This window comes from Ceratocystis lukuohia (assembly GCF_044167205.1).
Source record: "Ceratocystis lukuohia strain C4212 chromosome Unknown Supercontig4_pilon, whole genome shotgun sequence".
Classification (NCBI taxonomy): Eukaryota; Fungi; Ascomycota; class Sordariomycetes; order Microascales; family Ceratocystidaceae; genus Ceratocystis; species Ceratocystis lukuohia.
Genome location: NW_027263523.1, coordinates 1,207,584 through 1,229,310, shown reverse-complemented (window position 1 = coordinate 1,229,310; position 21,727 = coordinate 1,207,584). Strand labels below are relative to the sequence as shown.

The window sequence follows — 21,727 nt, the reverse complement described above, 5'->3', positions numbered from 1 at the left end:
ATGTGTGTGTGTGTGTGTGTGTATATATACGTATATATATATATATATATATGTATATATGTATGTGTGTGTGTGCGTGAGTAGCTAGGTGACTATATGGCTGTGTGTGTGTGTGTGCTGCGTAGTGTGTGGTGTGTAGTCAGTCTATTGCTTGGAGAGGCGGCTAGCTAGCTGTTCTGTCACTCTTGACTGCGAGAACAAGACAAGTCAAGGCAAAGACGAAAGTAAAATAAAAATAAAAAGGAACAAGAATCCAAGAGCCGACACGAGGAAATCGAGAGTGACGAAATAGATAAGAAGAAGAGGAGGGAGAAGAAGAAAAGAGAAGAAGAGCAGCTCGAGCGAAACAGAAAAGAGAAGAGAAAGACGAGGGGGACGAAGGATATATATGTGGTAGGTAGGGTCAAGCTTGGGAAGAAAGAAAGAAAGAAGTTGTGAAGGCGTTAAATGTTTAAGTATTGTATGCATGCACCTGGCGCTGGCCTGGCTGGCGCTGGCCTGGTCTGGTCTGGCCTGGCCTGCACGCACTGCTTGTAGAAGTCTAAACCACCAAGTACCAATGCAGGCAAAGCTGCATAGCAGCCAAGCACCCTTTTTCGTCTTCGATTCAAACTGGCTGGTACACTAATAACGAGCTTCGGTTCTTTTTCGTCTGCACGTTCTGGTTCAGTTTTAACGGACCCAGCTGGGCTGGCTTTTCCTTCCAGGCTAGGCCACTCACTATAACGCCAGGGACAGATTCAGACGGGGGGACGGGGGGAGGGGTGCTTGGAGCCTCCATAAGAAGGTTGTGCTGGGGCTTGGGCTTGGGCTTGGGTCCTGTCTGAGCTTGGTCTGGGATTCTGGAGGAGTGCGCTAGGCCAAAGGACTTGTTTTATCAAGGCCGAATGGGCTTACGGCGCAGGCGTGGGAATATTTCGCTGAATTTGCAGGTGTTATATAGGCTTTTTAGTGTCATTTTCGTAAAGCTGTCCTTCTAAAACGAGGATGGCCTGTCTGGGAGATGAAAGAAGGGAGGGGAAGCGAGCGAGGAACACCAAGAACAGAAGGCTATGGACAGGGCAGGGCATACATAGTCAACTGTTCGGCGGCCAAAGATGCAAAGGTCTAGCTGGCTAAGAGACAAGGGAAAGAAGGGCACAGGCACAGACGCAGCAACATAGTAGTCCCAGCCCAGTCAGTCCAGGCTGGCTGGCTGGCTAGTTAGCATCACCATCACCACCCCATCACCATCATCAACGGCAACCAGTAGTCACACGTCAAGAGAAAGGGCACAGGCAAGACAAGACAAGACACCCATCCCCATCATCAAGAAAAGAAGATGAAGGATTATCGCTGTGGGCTTGTGTGGTATGGGCTTGCAACAGCCGGGGCCGGGAAAGGGAAAGAGATCTAGGGACTCTTTGCTGAGGGGATCTTTTTGCGGCCCTAGCTTCAGTGCTGTGGGCGCTGTGCTGTGCTGTGAGATGTGCAGTGCAGTGCTGTGCAGGTTGTGGAGTTGCTATGCTGGCTGTGCTGTGCCATGTCATGCCCCTTGCCTTGTCTGCGCCTTCCCACTGACTTCACTTTGGCCGGATGGTCCTCCTCCTCGTCGTCGTCCTCCTCCTCCTTCTCCTCCTCGTCCTCCCCCCCCCCCCCCCCCCCTCCTCGTCAGACCGAAAAGATAGAATAGGACTGGGCAGGCTGTATATGGACATGGACAGGCTAGACAGGATCGATTAGACAAGAGCAGCAGGCACAAGCACAAACACAAGCACAAGCACAGGCACAGGCACAGGCACAGGCACAAAGCACGCTACAGGCATGTTCAGGCCAGTCTTCAACTGTAGCATGCCTAGAGTTCGAGGCTAGTCAACTCTAGGGCTCTAGGGCTGCAGCAAATGGAGGGGGAGGAGTTAGTTCGTTCTATGAGTCTCTGAGTCTGAGTCTGCGAGCCTATGGGGTTTCTAGTGCACAGGTTGGCAGAACACAGACACAGACACAGACAAACAGGACAAAAGGCTGGAGTAGCGCCCTTCTCCTTCTTTCTCCTTAGGTCACTCCCCCCTTGCGAGGTGAGACTGGTCCCAAGGTGAAGCAGGGCAGGCCCAAGGTCAAGGGGAGGAGAACAAGACTAGAAACAGTAGAACGTGTATCACAATCTCGAGAATGCTGGACGTTTCGATAAGCCAGCCAGACCAGCAACAGCCAGGCCAGGCCAGGCCGGCCACACACACACACACACACACACACACACACACACACAAGACCACTCACTGGCTGCCACACAGACGCAGTCAGGTTTAGGTTCTTGGCTAGGTTTTGCGAGCTATGCCTGCCTGCCTGCCTGCCTCTAAGTGATGCGGCAGACTTTGGAAAGAAGAAGCCATCCATCGCCATACGAGGGGAGAATGAGAGCCATGACTATGACTAGTGAAGCTCTGTGCCTGGGGACTTGAAGACTTACGTCAACCTGTTTGATGTACCAACGCGATGCAGAACAAGATGTGCACTTCTTGTGTGTGCGGTACGTGTTGCGTTGCTTGGCGGCCATGGCCGAGACGATGGTTGAAGAAGATGAGGGCAACTAGGGCTGAAGATTGAAGACGGCACCAGGAGGGAGATTTACGGAGAGGCCATCCGCTGGGAAGGCAGTTGCATTTTTTCTCTTTTTTGATTTTTATTCTTTTTTTTAAAAATTTTTTAATTTCTCTAATTTTTTTTTAATTTTTTAATTTTTAATTTTTTTAAATATTTATTCTTTTTTTTTTTTCTTTTCCCCCCATCCAAAGTCGCCTTCTCAATAGCTGCAACTTCACCAAAATAGCCCTGCTGGCAGTTCTTTCTCCTCCGTGCGTAAATCGTTCTGTCTACCCTCAGCTTCTTATGCTGCGTATAAAAGTGTGTATGTAAGTGGGCGTTCAAATCTCAGCTTCATGCAATGCACTCTAGCACATCATATCACAGCCCGGGCCAGCCTAGCCCAGTTGCAACCCTCCTTCTTTCTTCCTTCCCTCTGGTCTTTAGTCGTCAATTAGATCTACGGAGACTCACATCGGTTTGATATATTCTAAGAAAGTTTCAACGGCATGCCTCTGTTGCAGCCAAGAATCTCAAAGTGCAAGATGCGCCTCTGCCGCACTTTGTTTGGTTAGACGACAGCAAACACCCAAGGCAACTCTTTCCTGACCATGTTCCATAGAAGGAGCAAAGGCACAACTGCGGAGTGTGGGGGGGGGGGGGGGGGCAGAGGGATAGCAGTTAGTGAGCCAACACGGCAATGGCATACAATACATGCCAAGTTGTGATTGCTTCCTTTTTCTCCTCCTCCTCCTCCCCTCCCCCCATGTCTTATTCTTGTCTCGTCTTGTCTTGCACCTCTATGCATGTTATTCTCAATCTGCAATATCCGGAAACAACGAGAAACATTGCAGAGATCCTAGAGCTAGGCGAGCAAACTCGTTTTAGTCAAAAAATAGCAACAGGCTGAAGACGAGGCTGATATTGGGACCGTCTTGGAGAGGATGCCAGGGCCCTTGTTGCATAGAGAGGAGAGGTGCATGTCTTTCTCCCTTCCTCTTGCCGACCACCCACTCACTCGCCCGTACGTGGCTGGCCCCCTCTCCCCCGTCAGCACTCTCCCCTAGTCATAGTGTGCCTCTCCCCTCCCGTGGCTAGTCTTTTTGCACATTCTAGAAGGCTGAATTTGAATTGGAAGGGCCATACAGGCCTTTATGGCTGAGACAAAGCTGATACAGCCGCCAAGGATTAATGTCCAATGTCCCAATGTTCCTAATGTCAACTATATTGTCTGACGGGCGGAAGGGGGGGGGGGACCTTGGGCGATTCCACAATCTCCAGCCCTTGCAATATTGTTTTCCGTGCATTTATTCTCAACATGTTGACAAAGGAAGAGTTGCGCGTCAAGGCAAGGCAAGATCTATGGGATGTTTGATCTTGAAGGGGCAGGCGGAGGAGACGTGAAATGAGAGAGGGAAGGAAATACTAGTAAGGGGGGGGGGGGGGGGGACAGGTCCAGGGAGGAAAGCTAGAGAGCAAGAGAAACAGAGAGTGCTTGTAGTAAGACGCTAGAAACGGAAGAGGTAGGGCTTTCCGGTAGTGTAAGCATTGGAATGCGACAAGCGAGAATGGAGGAGAAGGCAAAAGGCGCCACAAGAAGCAGCAGAAGCAGGCAAATCTTTCTTTTGGCCAGGGCCCTGTTGAAGCTAGGAGCAGAGCTAGCAGCAAAAGGGAAACAAGAACAAAACAGGCAAAGCAGGGGAAGGAGAAGCAGAAGCAGAAGCAAGCAGACAACAGACAGCAGACAACAGACAACATGCGGCAAGGCAAGCCTCTGTTTGCTTCAACACATACGATATGGTCTGCGTGGGCGATTCACACAGCCAAAGAAGCCCCTGGCTGAATCTTGAACTGAGTTGACGATGGATTGAACTTGTATAACACTAAAGCTCGGGCGTTATGACAAGCAAGCCCAAGCATGTTTGTTTCATGCACCTCCAAGATTATGTTATGCCGCGTGTGGCGTTAGCATTGGCATTGGCTTCGTCTGGTCTGTAGTTGGGGTGATGGATGGGAAGACAGGTTATCTACGTGTGATCTGAGAGCATGAGAGCGAGATGGGGGAAGGGCGTAATAGACAGAGAGGGGAGGGAGAGGCGATAGGAAGAGAAGGAAGAGACGGGGAAGAGAAAGGAGGAAGAGTGTGAGCGGGAGAGAATCGGGTCTATGTGTGTGTGTGCATACAGCTTGTAAGAACCCTTGGCCAGGTAGATAGATATTTGCAGTTTGTGCAGCGCACACAAAGATTCGAAATCGCCAGTCCGATCACACCTCAGGAACATGGACTTGAGCGTGATTGCACTCATCTGCTAGCACGAAAGATACATCCAGGCCCTGGTCAATAAGGGCAGCACGCACTGCACATACCGGTATGCATGAACGCAGTTGTGAGTGCGTCCTAAAGCCATCGCCGCAGTATCACATATAGCATGCAGCGGGCTAATCATGTTTTTTCTTCAACACTGTATGAAATGTTTGTTTGCAAGCCACGCCACTGCCCTTCCGTCTTCTCTTCTCTTCTCTTCTTCTCTTCTCTCCTTCTCCTCATCCTCCTCTTCCTCCTCCTCCTCCTCCTCCTCCTCCTCCTCCTGCTCTCTCCTCTCTTTTCCTCCCCTCTCCCCTGTTTGCCAATGTAAGCCCTTGTCTGGCTGTCCTTGACCAAGGCCTTTGGCCTTTGCCTTTGGAGTTGGCCGCCGCTTTGTCACGTATCTCGGCCTGTTCTGGCTCAGTGTCAAGGATGCACCTTGCCACTAACGGCCGCCCCCTGTCCCTTCGTTTGCGTACATCACTTGTAGCCCCACCCCTGTCATGCTCCTCATTCTCAATGATTCCACATCTGCTGTTTTGCGTGGATTGCTTGCGATGTGCATGTGCATTGTGTGGGCGGGGGGGGGAGAGGCTCGGCACACAGGTGGGGGAGCAATGAGAAGGAAGGAAAAGAGGAGAGCGGAGAGCACGCAGTAAGAAAGAGAGAGGGAGAGAGAGATGGACTCTGTCAAATAGTGGACTAAAGATCAAGGCCAGAGAGTGTGTATATGTCAGACCGAGAGGGTGTGTGAACATGCCATCTCGGCTGTGTTCCTGGCACCGTATATATCGATTTGATTCCATTGGTTATTCGAAAACGTAATCAATCTCCATCCAACGCTGTCTTGCAACGAGCCATGGGCACTTACTTCACTAAGCCTTGTCCTCTCTCCGTATGCCCCAACTCCAGTCTCCGGGTAGAGTGAAGGGAGGGCCGCCTGAACAGGAATACTACTAGAACGCACTATCATTTCCGTGCGTTCCAGACGATGGGGCGGAGGGCGGAGGGTGGAGGGTGGAGGGCACAGGACGGAGGGCACAGGAGATGGTGTTCCAGGTTAGACTGAGACAGCAGCTCTGAGTCGGTATGTTGTCGATGACAAGCCTGGAGAAGCGAGTCAAGAATAGCTACTATGAATAGGGTTATGCTGCTGGATATAGGGTTAGATGTCTGGCTAGCACTAAGCGAGTCCCAGGGAAGAATGGGGGGGTCTCGGGCCTTTGTTTGTCAAGATTCCTTCCTTGCTTCCTTTGAAATCCTTGAAGTCACAGCCCTCTTCTCTTTTTGCTGCCCTCTATTAGATCCTGTTTTGTTTTGTTTGGGAGACTGACCTTGAGGCTTTGGCCTTGGCTCTCTGGGTTGGCTTCTAGCTCCAGCTCTAGCTCTCCTCCAGCTTGCTAGTCTTGGCTCTCCAGCTTCTTTCTTCTCTAGCCCTCCTCCAGCTTGCTAGTCTTGGCTCTCCAGCTTCTTTCTTCTCTAGCCCTCCAGCCCTCTGACGGACTCCCTGCCCCTTGGCTCCTATTTGGCTCCTGACCCAGGCACTGTGCTATATACGATGTGCTGTGCTGTATCTCTTTCCGTCTGCTAGCCGCAATGACAAATACCCATTATCTACTGCACATCCACATGTCCATATATGCCAGCAGCAGGCCGTGGCACCCATCGCTAATGAAGTCGACCTATGGGCCTATGCTTCTGGTGTTTCTATTTAAAGAGACAAATTATCCGACTCTGGCTATATGGGCATCCCCCCCTTCCAATATCAGAACGGACTCTTCACTTGCCTGATTTAAGTTATATGTGATTACGGAGTATTTGTCCTGCCATGCCCTGCCCTGTCTTTGTCTTTGCTTCTCTTTCTTTTTTTTAGTCGTCTTTTATTCGTTTTATTCGTTTTTCTTCTTTTTGCCGCCCGTGCTTGTTGCTCGTGGTAGGAGGCTTATCTTGTTCTAGTGGTCCACGAAGTCTATCGTAATAGGAACAGGACGAGAACGCCGATTTGTTCCTGAAATTTCATGTGGTGCCAGTGCCTTGCTGTCTGTCTATTCTGGGCCTACTACAACCTCATGTAACAGGTTTGCAAAGCCCTGTCTGTAACTTGCAGGCTCTGCGCCTGTTGTGGGCATTTGGTTTCTTCCCGTTCGTCAGTTTCAACTTGTCTAGCAAAACCAGGAATGGGCTATCGGATGGTATTGCCAGTTGATCTTGTAGGGGACTGTTGAATATGCAGATATCCCCGTGTCTCCTCCTTCCTCCTTTCTGTCTCTCCATGGCTCTCTGTCTCTCTGTCTCTCTGTCTCTCTGTCTCTCTGTCTCTCTGTCTCTCTGTCTCTCTGTCTCTCTGTCTCTCTGTCTCTCTGTCTCTCTGTCTCTCTGTCTCTCTGTCTCTCTGTCTCTCTGTCTCTCTGTCTCTCTGTCTCTCTGTCTCTCTGTCTCTCTGTCTCTCTGTCTCTGTCTCTCTCCCTCCCTCCCTCTCTCTCTCTCTCTCTCTTCCCTCCCCCTCACCCTCCCCCCCTCTCCTCTTATGCACGTCAATGAAAATAAGAGTACAATGCATAATAACAAAAAGAAAGAGAAAAAAGGTACCATTTTCCGTGCTGCCCTGCATCCCCCCTGCATCCGGTCATCCAGCAGGCATAGAGAGATAGCTACTATGTCGTTCGTTGCCTCCGTTATGTGTGCCTGTGTTTTCCGTGCTATTATTGTTGCATCTTCTTCCTCACCTATGTCACGGAGTTAAGTCCCCACCTCTGATGATGACTGGTCTAAGCTTGGTCTTAATAGCAAAGGTACAGTCCAATATGTGAAAACCCAGATCCAGCACCAATATCGAACAATTGATCAACGGACCAGAGCCTGGGCCAGCAACATGATACTCGAACCCGACCGGAACCGGGTTGTGGCAATGAGCCAGGCCATCTAATAAACAAATTCGGTCTCTTTGTTCTGTTTACCCCCCCCCCCCCCCCAAATAAAAAAGTCAACAGACCGGGAACAGTACGTTGCTTTAAATATGCAATCATAATTATACGAGCAACACGGCGTTGTTGTCTAATTTGCCTGGCCTGATGCCTATGCACAGCAACAGCAGCAACGACCGCGACAAGTATCAGTGATATATTGCATGTGTAGCACGTACATACGCTTCGTTCCTTTCCTGATTGCTTGTTTGTTTTTGCATGGCTAAACTGATCTCCCAACCCTATTCCTGATCGGCATTTGAGATTGGAGGTAGCGACCAAAAGGGCCAGCTACAAATTGAACAATAGCATACATGCTATGCTTGCTTATGTTTGCTCGCACAAACAGCCCTGAGTAGCCAATCCAATCCAAATGCAACTTCATCCAAACCCCCAAACCCTAGGTCTGGGGTCGGGTCTAAGGTTTCGGGTCTTGGGTCCTCTCTGGACTGCGCTGGCTGGCCTGGTCTTGTTTCGTAGCCAATACGACATTGTAGCTAGGTTCTGATGTGACCGTGTAGACGTAGCATCCTCTGCCCCTCTTCCAAAACGGCTAATAAGGCCGGTGGTGTGAGTCCATGTTGGTTCTTTGCATCAAGGTAGATTTGAGGCTGGTCGGTAAGGGTAACGGAGACGAGAAAGTGGTGTGGATGGGGAAGAGGAGGAGGAGAGGGGGCCAATGGGGGCATCAAATCAAGCAAATCATATCGTGTCAAGTCTTTCTCTCTTGTTCTTGCATGCAAAGGATCACAAAATACCAAACCATACGGTCCTCCCCCAATATGGAGAAGATGCAGACAAATCGCATCACGAGGAATAAGCCTACCTGGATTAAACCTGCATACGTTATCAGAAACAAATAAAAACAATAAAAAATGGAAAAAAAAATAAGAAAAAAAAGTTGGTTGTTTGTGGGTATAAGCCACTGCTCAGACCGACCCAGACATTTGCTTTGCTTCTCGCTAGTCCAGTCCAGTCCAGTCCATAGGTCGGTCCAAAACTTGGCCCTGCCATAAGTTTTGCGTGCTGTACTCGTAGTATCGGCTTCGATTGGAAGGGCGGAAACAGAGTAGGGAGGAAAGCCTGTCAAGCGAGGAAGAGAGGGAAGGGAGGGGGGCAAGGGAAGCTAGCTAGAACAAGGAGGTCCAGTCTCGTCGTCCAAGTGCGGTGCGTGCGAGCCTGGGAGGATTTGCTAGAGGATGCGAGAAGGAGACGAAGAGAAGAGGAAACGAGGGGGTGACAGAGTATCAACAGCCAGCATCTTTTGTGGATTGAAACTGGAACTGGAACTGGAACTGGAGCCGAAGCCAAACTTGCAACGGAACGAAACTCGAGCTGCTGCAACCTTGCACTAAACTTGGTTGCTTGTACTTTTGGACAGAGACCCGTGGCTGTTTAGCGTCAAGCCGACAGCACCGGGTCCTCTAGCACCAATCAACAAGCAGCATTGCCAAAAGGGAAGCCTGTCGGCTAGATGGTCAGACAGCTAGATAGTCAGCTAGCAGTCGGAAATATACCTTGAATACCAGCTCTTTGTTTGGACGAAGCTAGTGAAGGGTGAGGAGGAAAAGGCAGGTTGGAAGGTTGTGTGTATGGGCTAGTTGGCAAGATGTGTGCGAATATGTGCCTGCACCCTACATACCTCTCTGCACCCTCCGTGTGCATGTGAATGTGTGTGTTATGTGTTCTGTGTTCTGTGTTCTGTGTTCTGTGTTCTGTGTTCTGTGTTCTGTGTTCTGTGTTCTGTGTTCTGTGTTCTGTGTTCTGTGTTCTGTGTTTCTGCATGTGAAGACTGCTTTGAAGTCTCCCCTCCCCATGCTACTGCACTGCACTATGCATGCATGCATGCATATTGCATGCACGTAGGTCATATCCACGCATGCTAGACACTAATAACAGGGCCGTCTTTTTCCTTTCTTGTGCGCATACCTACCTACATTGCCACATTAGAAAACCTCGTAAACTAGTAGCATCATGGAAAGCTACCGATGCAGAGCAGGAGCCCGCAAACAAAAGCGCTTTTCCAGCCTCCTGAGCCAATGTGTCTTTGTCTTGCATTGTCTCGTCGGCCCATGGTCGAGCTGTGGCGGTTGAGCTTGCTTGAAGGCATTAGAAAGCTGCGCATTTAGCTGCACAGGCAGGTCCAGCGCCGTCAGATTCGAAGCTAAAACGGCGAATAGGATGCGCATCTGGAGAGCTGAATGGGCTAGACCTAGAATTGAACAGCGCAACAGGCCAGGCCCTCCAAAGGCTTCCCCTCCCCTCCCCTCCCGTCGGCTTTGGCCAGCTCTGTATAGCTTTGTTAGCTAACTCACTCGTAGGCGGCTCCATGCCCTGTCTCCTTTGTAGGAGCCTCCCTCCCCTCGCCCCCATCAGCTAAAACGCAAATAAACAAACACCTTGGAACAATGTTATGACGGAAGCAAGCCAACATTGCAGGGCTCAGGCTCAACTGGCAGCTCGACTCGGCTTTTGCTCAAAAGTTAAAGAGTTTGCCCTATCAGATCAGAGGCCGCAACCAGCAGCAAAAGAAAAGCGAACCTGCCCGGCTAACAGCAAGCTGCATGAATGACAAACAACCAACTGCAGCTAGCATATGCAAGCTACAAACACAAGCAACCTGGATTACACATTGTAGCTTTAATTCGCATCTGTATGCAGGTATATGCAGGCATCGCATCTGGTCGTTCCTTCTCGTCCTTTCCCCCCTCTTTTTCTTCTCCATGATGCAATGCATGCATGCATATTGAGCCCCTCATTTACCCCTTCGCTTTTGGTCAAAGTTAAAGGGCAAGGCCTCCGTTCTGCGCTAACAAAGACCCTGATTTGATCCCTGATCCTCTTGACCCGACCTCCTCTCGGCCGCCCGGCTCGCGGTTTCTGTGCTGTGATGATTGGCTCGCTCAATTGGCGAGAGCTGCCCTGCAGAGCTGGGAGAGAGGAACAAGGAGTGGAGTGGGATCGAGCTCTTGTTCGATGCTTGGCATACCCTCCTCTCTTCCCCTCCTTGCCTTGCTCTTGGGACCGCGGTGGCCCTCGGCAGACGTTCCAAACAAGAGAGGGCAACCCGGAAGGCCAATAGGGCAGAAAAAGGCGAGTCAATGCATAGCAAATAGCAATGTTGGTAAAAACCGGTACGCTGTGTATGTATGTCTGTCTGTCTGTGTATGTCTGTCTGTCGTTGCCTGAACTGTCGTCTGCCTCCAGGATCCAAAAGGTCTTTGGTGTGCACCCGTGTCTCTCTTTTTGCTAGTCTTCTCATCCCACTTGTCTTTGCCTTGCACACTTACACAGCGTGTCGGCAACGGGCAGCAGCTCTGAATCAATGTCGCCTTACCTTGCCCTACATGTACCGTACATAGATTGATATCAGCTCACAAACGAAGAAGGGAGGCTGAGGGGTTGGGCGGGGTTTCCCTTCTCTCTTTCTTGAAGGGAGGGACAGGACAGGACAGTCAGGCGACTCTTCAACTGCTTTCAATCTACAAATCTACTACACGCTCCTAAGCAAGGCCAAGAACATCGCTCTGCTACTTACATGTTTGCATTTGCCTTCCTTGTTGTTCGCCCGAATTCGGCTCCCAGACCCAGACCCGGAGATCTGTAGGATATTCCTTTTTTCTTCCTCTTTTTTCGGGCTACTGTTTCCCTCCATTTTAGTTGATTTCAGAGCCTGCTAGCGCAGCAGATTCTTTGTTGCCTAGTAGTCAAGTAGTCTAATTGTAGTAAGCTTAGTAGCACTTGGCTTTGTGCGCTTTTAGCAGACTCGACCAACTGGCATTGATGGATGGGTTAGTTGTTTCTTCTCTCCAGCTGTTAGCCTCGCAGCTTTGCATGCGTGTCTGTCGCTCTGCAAACATCTGCTTTGCCCAGGCTCCTTCAGCCAGCCAACAGAACATAGACAATCCAAACGCAAAGGGTAAACAGGTAGGATGGTAGGATGGTAGGATGGTAGAATGACGTCTTTCCACTTCCAACTGCCCATTGAGAGATGGCCAGGCGACTCGAATCTCAAATCCATGTATGGCAAGGCTTGCTTGTCGCCCTCTTGCTTCCGTCTAGCCCCATACGGCCCCTTGTGATTCTGTGGTCTGGCCCTGCGGCCCTTCATGTTGTGACCCACGAATGGCTCTCTTCCCGCTCCTCCTTGGCCGTTTCTCATCCTCTGTCGCCTCCTAGCCGACATATTACGTCACCGGGCGTTGAAGACAAAAATCACGTTCACAACAAGACGCACATATCCGCTTTGTTTTTGGCAAAGATAGTCTCTGTGATCCCGTGATTGGAGTATGGAGTGGGGAGGGGGAGAAGGAGAGAGGGAGAGAGGGATCGGGCAGGGGACGGCCTTCCGGCCGAAACGTACAAAGCAAGCCATGCTCAATGTAACATTTGGGCATCCACTTGAAAGAAGCAAAGCTGGCGTCATTTCCAGGGGCTGCATCCGATGTCCAGTAACAGGATACCTTGCTTTGGCCAACAACCTGTTGGTGTCTTAGTACGGGAAAGAGGAAAAAAAGAAAAAAGGTCTCTGCATGTGTTACGATAGCTTTTGCTGACAAGTTCGGAGACCCTGGAAACCGAGCCTGGGAGTTATTACTTTTCTGCGTATAACATCATGCTATGCTACCCCATGTTTGCGTCCCAAACCCTGAAAGAAGTCGGTGTAGCTTGTAGCAGATGATAGGTAGCAATGGGATGGCTGCTTGTGTGGGATGGCGATGGACATGCGATGTTGGACGCGCATTAGGGTTAAGTTGTTTGATGCGGTGAGCAGTGTTTGCACGCTTTGTCATGCATTGGGAAGCAGCGATAGCACGGCCGTCTCGGAGGTATTTAGCGCATTGCATTATGGGATAGAGGCAATGCACCGCTATACATTAATAATTGGCTATATCACAGGCTTTCATGCTGTTGGCTTTTCCAATTGACTGACGATTTGTTGCTAGTCTCGTTTCGTTCGGTTTTGTCTGAGGGCTTTCACGTGACAAGCAAGACCCCACAAAAGCTCGGGGCTGGTTCCGGCACCTGGCGGACAGCTGAGAGGCCCACAATCAATATATACGACGACTGCCAGCCAGTCGGCGAGACTTTTTTCCTTTGCCCTTTGTTCATTTCCCTAGCCCTCATAATTAAACGGGGACCCCACAAAAAAAAGCTAGAGTATAAATTTTAGTGTTTGTCAGTATCGTGAACATTGCCATTTCTCTCCTCCTCCCAATTTCCATCGAATATTTCCGCTTTTCCATCAGCTCTTGGTTTGACAGGCTTCCATTTACCTGCTCTACTTTCACTCGCCCATACACGTTCGCCGAGGTGTCTTTCGAGCCACTCGTGTGACGCGCTCAGTCAAATTTCGACACGCCATCGACGCACGAGGTATGGGCTGTTTGCAGGCAGCCCTAGCCAACCAAACCAAGACTGGCTGGCTGACTGACTGGCTTCTTTTGTCTCCTTGTGGTGGCAAAACGACTGTAAAACCATCCATATCTCACCGTGACCATGTAACCGTGTTGCCAGTAAGCAAGATCTCTTCGTGGGATCTCGCTATCGACGTGGTTCGCTCGCATCTGCAGACTTCGGTTTGTGCTGTATGGCAACCACGTTTTCGCACTGGCATAGACAAACTTGTATCGACCCGACGCTGGGCACCTGGTTTTGAGACGTCGTTATGATCGTCAACGAAAGGCCGGGAATCAGCTGTGGTTACATTTTATTACTCACCTCGTCGTAAGATGAGATTGAGGCTGCTGCATCCGGACTTTGAGTCGGCCCGGATTTAAATAAAAGTGGCTTATGTATACCCTAAGTAACCCTCTTTATGCGGTGCACTTTCCTCCTCTACCCTAGAACATCTTTGTAAACGCGGCGTTACGGCGAATTTAACCGGAAATCCGTCGTAGCTTTGCTGGCCCAGGAGAGAAGAAGGGTCGATGAATGGGGTGGTGGGGGCAACACAGAGAGAGAACTCGATGGATAAAAAGACAGGGAACCCGGGACAACTTGTTAAACCGGAGACGCTAGTGTTTGTCCGGAGCGAATGAGCGAGCGCTGCGTCATAAGGACAGTGGCGCACTGCACAGATATGGCCTCTTCCTGTCTTTCGTCTGGATGCGGGATGTTTCGAAATTCATCGGCTGTCGTCGGCTGACGTGGACAGACGAGGAGGCTGGGCCAAATAAGATTTGACGACAAGTACTGTGCCGTTCGCAAAGCATGGTCTGTATAAAGCGTGTATGTATGTATGTATGTATGTATGTATGTATGTATGTATGTATGTATGTATGTATGTATGTATGTATGTATGTATGTGTGTGTGTTCTAACTAGCAAACCTGTTCATTCGCCTGTCCCTGGATCGGCACAAGATACCAGAAAGTGTCATTCGCCAGTGCAGGGCAAATCTAGACCCCTCCTCCTCCTCCCCCGTGCTGTTCAAAGTTGAAAATTGCCGAATGGGAGGGTGATCACAGCATCCTAGAGTTGTACGCAAGTAACCCAGCTAGGATTCAGCAAAATATAGGCCAATCGGAAGACAAGCCCTCACGTGATTGGCTGAACTAGGCTGGCTTGGGAGACTTGCGAGGACAGCATAGGCTTGCACAAGCTGTGCAAAGCCGCCCAAGCTAAAGTTGTGTTCAAGGTTCGCGGCGGAAGCAAGTCGTGCCGATTGAGCAGTTTTCAGCTCGTCATATCTAACCAGGCTACCAGCATGCTTATTTGATTTGCCTTTGTTTACTCTGTTTTGATCTATCAAACCAAAAAGCCACAACATCTCCCTCGATACACCGCTTAGTCAGCATCATCATCGCCGTTCGCCTACCTGTAAACTAGCCAAGAATGAGCGAGCTAGTGAATGCCGTGTTCGTAGGCGCCGGTGCTGTTGGCTGTTTTTATGCCTCTCGGCTTCATAATGTGAGAATGACCCATACTCTAGCTCGAGAACCAGAAGCGCCAAGTCTTTTGAAGTAGAAGCGGTTTGTTCTAATGTCTATCTTCGTCATCTGGAACTTCTAGCCATCAGATGGCGTCCAGGTGTCACTTGTAGCCCGCTCCAACTACTTAGCTCTCTCCAAAAATGGCGTCGCAATGCAGACACACTCATTTGGCGATTACCACTTCTCGCCTACTGCCGTGTACCCTTCTGTCCAAGCAGCTGCCGCTGAGTCAAGTGGCACATGGGACTACGTCTTTGTAGCTACCAAAGCCCTGCCAGACATCAACGACGACTCTGATACTATTGCACCGCTGATCAGTCGTGATACCGTCATTGTACTAATCCAGAACGGCGTTGGTGTAGAGGCGCCGTACCGTGCCCGGTTTCCCGGCACCCCTATTGTTAGCGCTGTGACTGTTATTAGTGCTGAGCAGAAATCGCCGGGCGTGATCAAACAAAACCGCTGGACTCGCATCAGTATCGGTCCGTACACCGACGGCTGGGGAACCGCAGACGATGTCCTGGCGAGAAAAGGAAATGCGGCTGTTCGAGCCTTGGCACAGTGGTGGGGAGATTCCGGAGGCATCAAGGATGTAGATGTGCATGACGAAGTGGACTTGCAAATGGTGCGATGGCACAAGCTGTGCATCAACTCGGCCATGAACCCGTCGGCAGTGCTATGTGGAGGCCGAGGAAATGCGGACATGGCTTCGGACCCCGAACTGAGACGTCACTTGAGGGGTGTTATGGAAGAGATCCGCGCTGCTGTCCCGGCGATTCTCGGCCGCGAGTTTCCTGAGCATCTGGCAAAACCGGAGGCTATCCTAAAGTCTACGGACAGAAATACAGGCGCACGGCCCAGCATGCTGCTCGACTGGGAAGCAGGCCGGCCGATGGAGCTGGAGGTTATTATGGGAAATCCTGTTCGTATTGCTCGCGAAAAGGGCGTTGAGCTGCCAAGGCTGCAGACCCTGTATGCGCTTCTGCGAAGCCTGCAGGAAATGCGCAAGCATGACAAGTCGAAGCTGTAGTCTTGTCGTAGTGGTGATTCTGTTAGAGTTCGCATCAATGAGAGGTTATCATTCGGCTACCACCGTGATTTCTGTATCTACCCTGATGGTCCCGCTTTGTGGAATATCCCCTTGATTCTCGGGCGACGTGACTTCGATCTTTGTAGTGGGCGCTAAGCCTAAATCGTGCTGTATCCTGAGCATCTGCGCTTCTCCAATACTGCCAAGATCTTGATCAGGTATATATGCCCAGGGATACTCGGAATAGTTGGCAGAAATGTCAAGTTCTAGGTTCCCTACTTCTGTCTGCTGTGGCTGATGGTGCAGATCCTCCATGCTCTGATTCAAAGTAGTAGTCATAGAATTTGTAGTGTTCATGGTATCCATGGCGATGGAGGTGTCATAGACTGTTGTGCCAGTGATGTCCGTAGGAGATGAGCGAGAGAACTTGATAAGCCTTCTTGCACTATATCCGGGCTGCAATGGAGACCGTGATGTAACCCGAGGTCGCAGGAATGGCAAACACTTTGAAAGGACAGGCTTGAGGGTTGGGAGGCAAGCACAGACGAGCGCACAGGTGATTTCGGCAAGAGACCACGAAGAACCAACAACGTTGGTCCAGGTTACATCATCAGAGCGCTTGAGATATTGGAAACGGATGATAGAGATAGCAACCGTGCTAGAGAGGAGAGAGAAGAGCCTCTAGTTAGTTGGCACATTAAAAACATGAGAGGCACAGAATTGGAACTCACAGAAAACCAAGGGAAAAAATGCCGAGCAGAGCCCGTTTTTGTCCTGCAGGGACGTTGAGTTGCCAAATGGCTGGCATGGGAAGAAGCAAAATCATGACATCGGTAATAACATTGCCTGTCGCATTAATATACACCTGTGGATATGCCGGGATACATCTCGCCCTGACGCTCGAGTCCCAGTAACCTCGAATGGGGATGCAGATCAGGATCGACACCATGAGTTGGGAAACTCCCCACAGCGTCACAATGATGATAGAACTGATATACCAAATGCGCATGTGTTGCACAGCCAGCACGCGATAGTATTGGATAAGGAAAGTCAGCTTGAGGAAGAGCAGGGCTGCTGTGTACACTACGACTGTCACGTAGAAGGTCTGTGGTGTAAAGAGAATTGGCTGATTAGCTGTGTGTAGTGTAACTAACGATTGGGCTTGGACAAGGGGGAGGTGGGGAAAGCAATACCCTTTCAAATTTCCACATCTGATTGGAATCGAGAGTTGCGAGGTGTCGTCCCATGCCGTACTCAACCTCGTACAGCATAGACACACCCTCACCAATCACAGCGAGCTAGAGAGCAGTGTTAGAGGTTGGGGGTAGAATAGCGCAATATTAGGATGGGTCAGTATAGGGAATAGAAGATAGAAAACATACCAAGGACACTATCGCCAGCAGGTCATCAAGGCCCATCCGGCGCAGTATAAAATATCTGCTCCATATGCGACATATCACAACCAGCGTAGAAAGAATGAAGCACAGTGCTACAACAGTGTGTGTTATCCAAGCCCGGTTGCTGTGAATTGTAGATGGGTCCTTAATGGGATATGTCGTATTGCCATAGTCTCCCAGATATCGCGGTTCCATGTTTTTCGATGGCTCGCAGTAAGATGGGGCTAGAGCAAGTGCGACGCTTGGGCAACAGATGCAAGATGTGCTATTCTGTAGTTGGGAACTATGGATATAAGTAATGGCATTGTAGATGGGGGTGTTTAACAATGTACTAGCACTACGCCCAACAGGAAGACAGGAAGGCAGGAATTGTTCCCGCGAAACTGACTTGTCGGTGGGGTGCTAAGACAGCCGGACCCTTGGTCCTTCTAGTCTGAAGATTGGACTCTCCAAGACACGGCTTCTCTCCCTATCTTCTTCTTTTCTCTCCCCCCCCCCCCCCCCCAAAGTCTGACAGGACAGACAAGGAGCCGTGATACTGCGAGGGAAGGATTTAGCCACAAGTCCTCTTATAGCTCGCGGTAGAGAGCAAAGATGCGCGAAAGTTGATACTTATAGCCAATGTGGGCATAGCTTAGAGAAGAACCAGCTCTCAGCTACGGGTAACTTGCCACACTGTTTGAATTTTCGGCCCTCATAAAGGCTGAACTGTAAGCACTACACAGAGAAAAAAGGCGTGCTTTGCCTTGTTAGGCCAAATGACCCGACAAGCCCTGAGGTACACAAGCTAGGCCAGGCCTCCAGAGCCAAACTGCCAAGATGTCAAGACGCTGACGGTCTAGATTGTTATCCAGTTTCCCTGCATGATTCCTTGTCTACGGGATAGCCCATTATTCCTTGTCTAGAGCCTTTGTCGAAATTGTCTATAGCGGAACCACCAGTTGACAGAGGCGTTTAAGCGGCCATCCTGATGGCTACTGCGGACCGAATGCCACCAGCCATATGGTATGAATAGGGCGCTTCCTGGAGACAAGCGCGCTTCCATGAAGTCGCCACTAGCCTCGCGCCAGACTTCGTGGTCAAGCATGTCTCGTTCTGGGCCCTGCATCATATCCTGTGTCCTGAATCTGGAGCTCCCCTGCTGCCCCAAAGTAGCCTGGACTCTGTGGAAGAGCTTTTCCCCAATATCGGCGGTAGTTAGCCGGAGAAGCTTAGAGCCGTGCATTTGGAAAAGTATATTGGGATTGGGGTCACGGTGAAGAGGGGTGTAGGTTTCTTCAAGCCCAAGCCAAATACTAGTGCCATACACATCACCCTTGCCGGAGTTTGTGATGAGCGAGGGCGTAGGGAGATCTTTTTGTAGCACTGCTGGCAACGAAGAGAGCGTGTTTTGAGCAATATATAGCTTAGTGACGGGGGCGTCACAGGATGGGCTAATATTGGAGTCTAGAGCAGCTATGAAAAGCGACAAAGGCCCCGAGAAACTAAAGAACTGTGGTGCCAAGTCCTGCCGGCCATGTGTCCACTCTGGGGTTTTTGACATAGCCCGGAGGAACTCAGGACTGCTATAGAAGGCCGATGGCTTTGTGGAGCCGTCGAGTGCTGGTCTTGGGCCCATTAGTTCGTAGACAACTTCTGTATCATGAACATCCTGGAAGTAGTGCTTGTTTAGCCCCCTACCGTTGAACCAGTTCTTCATAGCGGGGAGGCTGGCGGCATTCGTCAAAGGCCCCTCAAAGATAACCGGCTGGGAGAGGTTCTTGGTTATGTGTTGGAAGTCAGCGACAGATAGTGAGTCTAGCGAGCCGGCCATGGGAACAGGCTGCGGGCCACTGTGGAAGGGCCGCTGTTGAGGCCATTTTATGTGGGTAGACCAGGCAATAAGGGCTTTGGTGGTGAGGCGGGATGCGGGATTGACTCGGGACATGGTAGAAAGAGAGATGGGCTCTATGGGCTAGGCATAATGGGTTGCTGGCTTGAGGAATGCTGTTCAGTGAAGGAGAAGGGGCGCTGGGGGTTTATATTTCCAAGATGAGCAGTGAGTCAACTTCCGAATAGTAAGATATTTACTGTATGGCGGTCTTGCTTTGCACATAGATAGAGATGGATTGACCATAGCCATGTAATTACGCAGTAATAGTTCTAACAAGTGATGTCTGCAGAGTAAAAGCCATGGGCCATTGTTCAAAACAATTATAGCCTATCCACCGAATTTGCGGATCTCACTTGTTGAGCAAGAACCCTTAGATACAATATTAGGGTTGACAAAATACTAGTGTGCTCGTGACGGACCGCCGCCATTTGCCGACACCTGACTCGCATCATAGGCCAGCCTTGCAAAGTGCAAAAGTCTCAAGAAGATTGTCCCCCACCATATAGCGGCGGGCTGGCCTCCAAAACTCCACCCAAGATTGTTAGCCCTGAAGTATTGTTTCTATTTTCCCTATTCGCATTCTGGTCCTACCCTCAGCATTTCCTTTTGCCACCAGTCCCGGTCAGACTGAGCATTCCCTAGCGACAAGTTCCTCTCTCCTAACCTGGCGACAACCACGGAGCCCCGTTTTCACCACCTTGGCTTTACGGATCGACCCCCATTCCGATAAACCTTCTAGACAACAAGATAAGCCGATATTCTTGGATCATTGGGATCCGGACCGCCCTCCTAAAGTTCAGCGGTACCAATTCCACTCGTATCTTAGGTCTCGCTCTTCCGACTCTTGCTATCGCTATATTTGCTGGCTTGCGCCAGTCCGACAATCCGTGATTTTTCAGGGTAGTCGCCTGGCCTGTCATAGGTCACATCAGAACCTCTGCGGTGTGGATGTACATCTGTGTATACACTCGCCTCTATAGTCTAGCCATTGAACCTCTCCATTTACATTAGCGTTGCTGGCTGCTAAACCTCCAAAAGGGTGCTTCAGTGTCCTCTTTCAACATCAAGAACTCACTTTTTCCTTGTGATCAAGAACTACTAACTACTATACTCGCATACCATGTCTTCTTCCTCGGGTGCTCCCGAGTCCTGGATCGCATCGTTCTGCTCGCTTATTGGGCACGAATACTATGCTGAGGTCTCAGAGGACTTTATAGAAGATGACTTTAACCTGACCGGCCTGCAGTCACAGGTTGACATGTACAAAGAGGCTCTTGAGGTTAGTCAATTCGAAGAAACCTCCTAGTACTTGCACGACTATAGTGCTGGGTCTCTCTATTTCCCTGCCTTCTCTTTGCGCCGGATTCTAACCATTTATTGCTGTGCAGATGATTCTTGACGTAGAGCCCGAAGACGACGAGGAAGAAGAAGAGGAGGAAGAGGACGATGAAGAGCCCTCGCTCGAGGCTCAAGACATGCGACCCAACCAGAAGACTGAAAGGAGACTACAGAAAGAGATCACTAGTGATCTCTCTATCATTGAGTCTTCGGCCGAACTGCTCTATGGTCTTATCCACCAAAGATACATTTGCTCGCGTCCCGGCATGCAACAGATGAGCGAAAAATACGAGCTTGGTCACTTTGGCACCTGCCCCCGTACAAACTGCGAAAACGCCCGCACCCTCCCCGTTGGCCTTTCTGACATTCCTGGCAAAGACACGGTCAAGCTCTTCTGTCCCTCGTGCTTGGATGTGTACGTCCCGCCTAACAGCCGCTTCCAGACTGTTGACGGCGCGTTTTTTGGGCGGACCTTTGGCGCGCTTTTCCTGCTGACCTTCCCTGAATATGACCTGACAAAGCGCGGTGCTGGCGTGATTGCGGGCGTGCGGGCAAGCGGCGAGACACCAAATGTTATCAATGGCTTCTACGCCAAGAACATTGCACCCGGTCTTGGTAGCAATCACATCTACGAACCCCGGATATACGGATTCCGCGTGTCGGAGTACTCTAAGACGGGCCCCCGCATGCGATGGCTGCGTGAGCGGCCTACCGATATGAATGAGCTGAATGAGACGGCTCTTGCTACAGTGGATAAACCGAAATCTGGTAACCCACAGCCCAGACGCACTATCCGTGCTAGAGCTAATAACAGCAGCCCCATGCGCGTGGAGACGGCCGATAATGATCTATAGGGACAGAGCTGTAGAGCGGGTGTCAGACTTGCAGGCCGAAAGGGCTGGCTGAAAAGAGGAGAAGGACTACACTACCATGCCAGCACAAAGCACAAAGCACAGAGCACATTCATACGCACACGCACAACGTGAGGTCTAAGTTCGCGGATAGTTTTTATACCTATGATGTCGCAGAAGGAGAAGGAGAGGAGATGGGGAAGCAAATGGAGGGGAGAGAGGATATGAGGAGGGAACGGAGTTGGCTGGACTATGAGATTAATATGGGCCATGATATCCAAGAAAATGGGAGCAATTGCACACATGATATGATGATGATGAAGAAGGACATGACTTTCTTCCTATACAATGCCTTGAGAGCTCTTTTTTCTTCCGTTCTACTGTTTCGCTGTTTTGCCTTTTTTGTTGTTCCGCTTATTTATTTTGGTCAACGCCAGAAACGATAGGCTTGACTTTGCTGGCCTTGGCCTTGTCTCA

The 21,727-nt window shown here is 50.3% G+C and overlaps 5 protein-coding genes across 5 annotated transcripts; 2 read left to right on the top strand and 3 right to left on the bottom strand.

Moving 5' to 3' along the window:
* Positions 1–5,015: 5,015 nt before the first annotated feature.
* On the bottom strand, positions 5,016–5,435 carry HOO65_040335 (uncharacterized protein; the record flags this gene model as incomplete). The annotated part of the gene is made up of 2 exons (XM_071003056.1): positions 5,016–5,274; positions 5,344–5,435. The coding sequence occupies 2 exons, from the start codon at positions 5,433–5,435 to the stop codon at positions 5,016–5,018; spliced, it is 351 nt and encodes a 116-aa protein (XP_070859178.1).
* Positions 5,436–14,912: 9,477 nt separating this feature from the next.
* HOO65_040334 (2-dehydropantoate 2-reductase) lies at positions 14,913–15,791 on the top strand (the record flags this gene model as incomplete). The annotated part of the gene is made up of 1 exon (XM_071000634.1): positions 14,913–15,791. The coding sequence occupies one exon, from the start codon at positions 14,913–14,915 to the stop codon at positions 15,789–15,791; it is 879 nt and encodes a 292-aa protein (XP_070859177.1).
* A 48-nt stretch (positions 15,792–15,839) lies between these two features.
* On the bottom strand, positions 15,840–17,383 carry HOO65_040333 (uncharacterized protein; the record flags this gene model as incomplete). Its single annotated transcript, XM_071002786.1, has 4 exons — positions 15,840–16,470; positions 16,523–16,917; positions 16,985–17,089; positions 17,174–17,383. The coding sequence occupies 4 exons, from the start codon at positions 17,381–17,383 to the stop codon at positions 15,840–15,842; spliced, it is 1,341 nt and encodes a 446-aa protein (XP_070859176.1).
* A 706-nt stretch (positions 17,384–18,089) lies between these two features.
* Positions 18,090–19,115, bottom strand: HOO65_040332 (Lysine-specific demethylase 8; the record flags this gene model as incomplete). Its single annotated transcript, XM_071000633.1, has 1 exon — positions 18,090–19,115. One exon carries the CDS (start codon positions 19,113–19,115, stop codon positions 18,090–18,092), a length of 1,026 nt encoding a protein of 341 aa, XP_070859175.1.
* A 1,066-nt stretch (positions 19,116–20,181) lies between these two features.
* HOO65_040331 (Casein kinase II subunit beta-1) lies at positions 20,182–21,253 on the top strand (the record flags this gene model as incomplete). The annotated part of the gene is made up of 2 exons (XM_071002919.1): positions 20,182–20,340; positions 20,450–21,253. 2 exons carry the CDS (start codon positions 20,182–20,184, stop codon positions 21,251–21,253), a joined length of 963 nt encoding a protein of 320 aa, XP_070859174.1.
* Between the last annotated feature and the right edge of the window lie 474 nt (positions 21,254–21,727).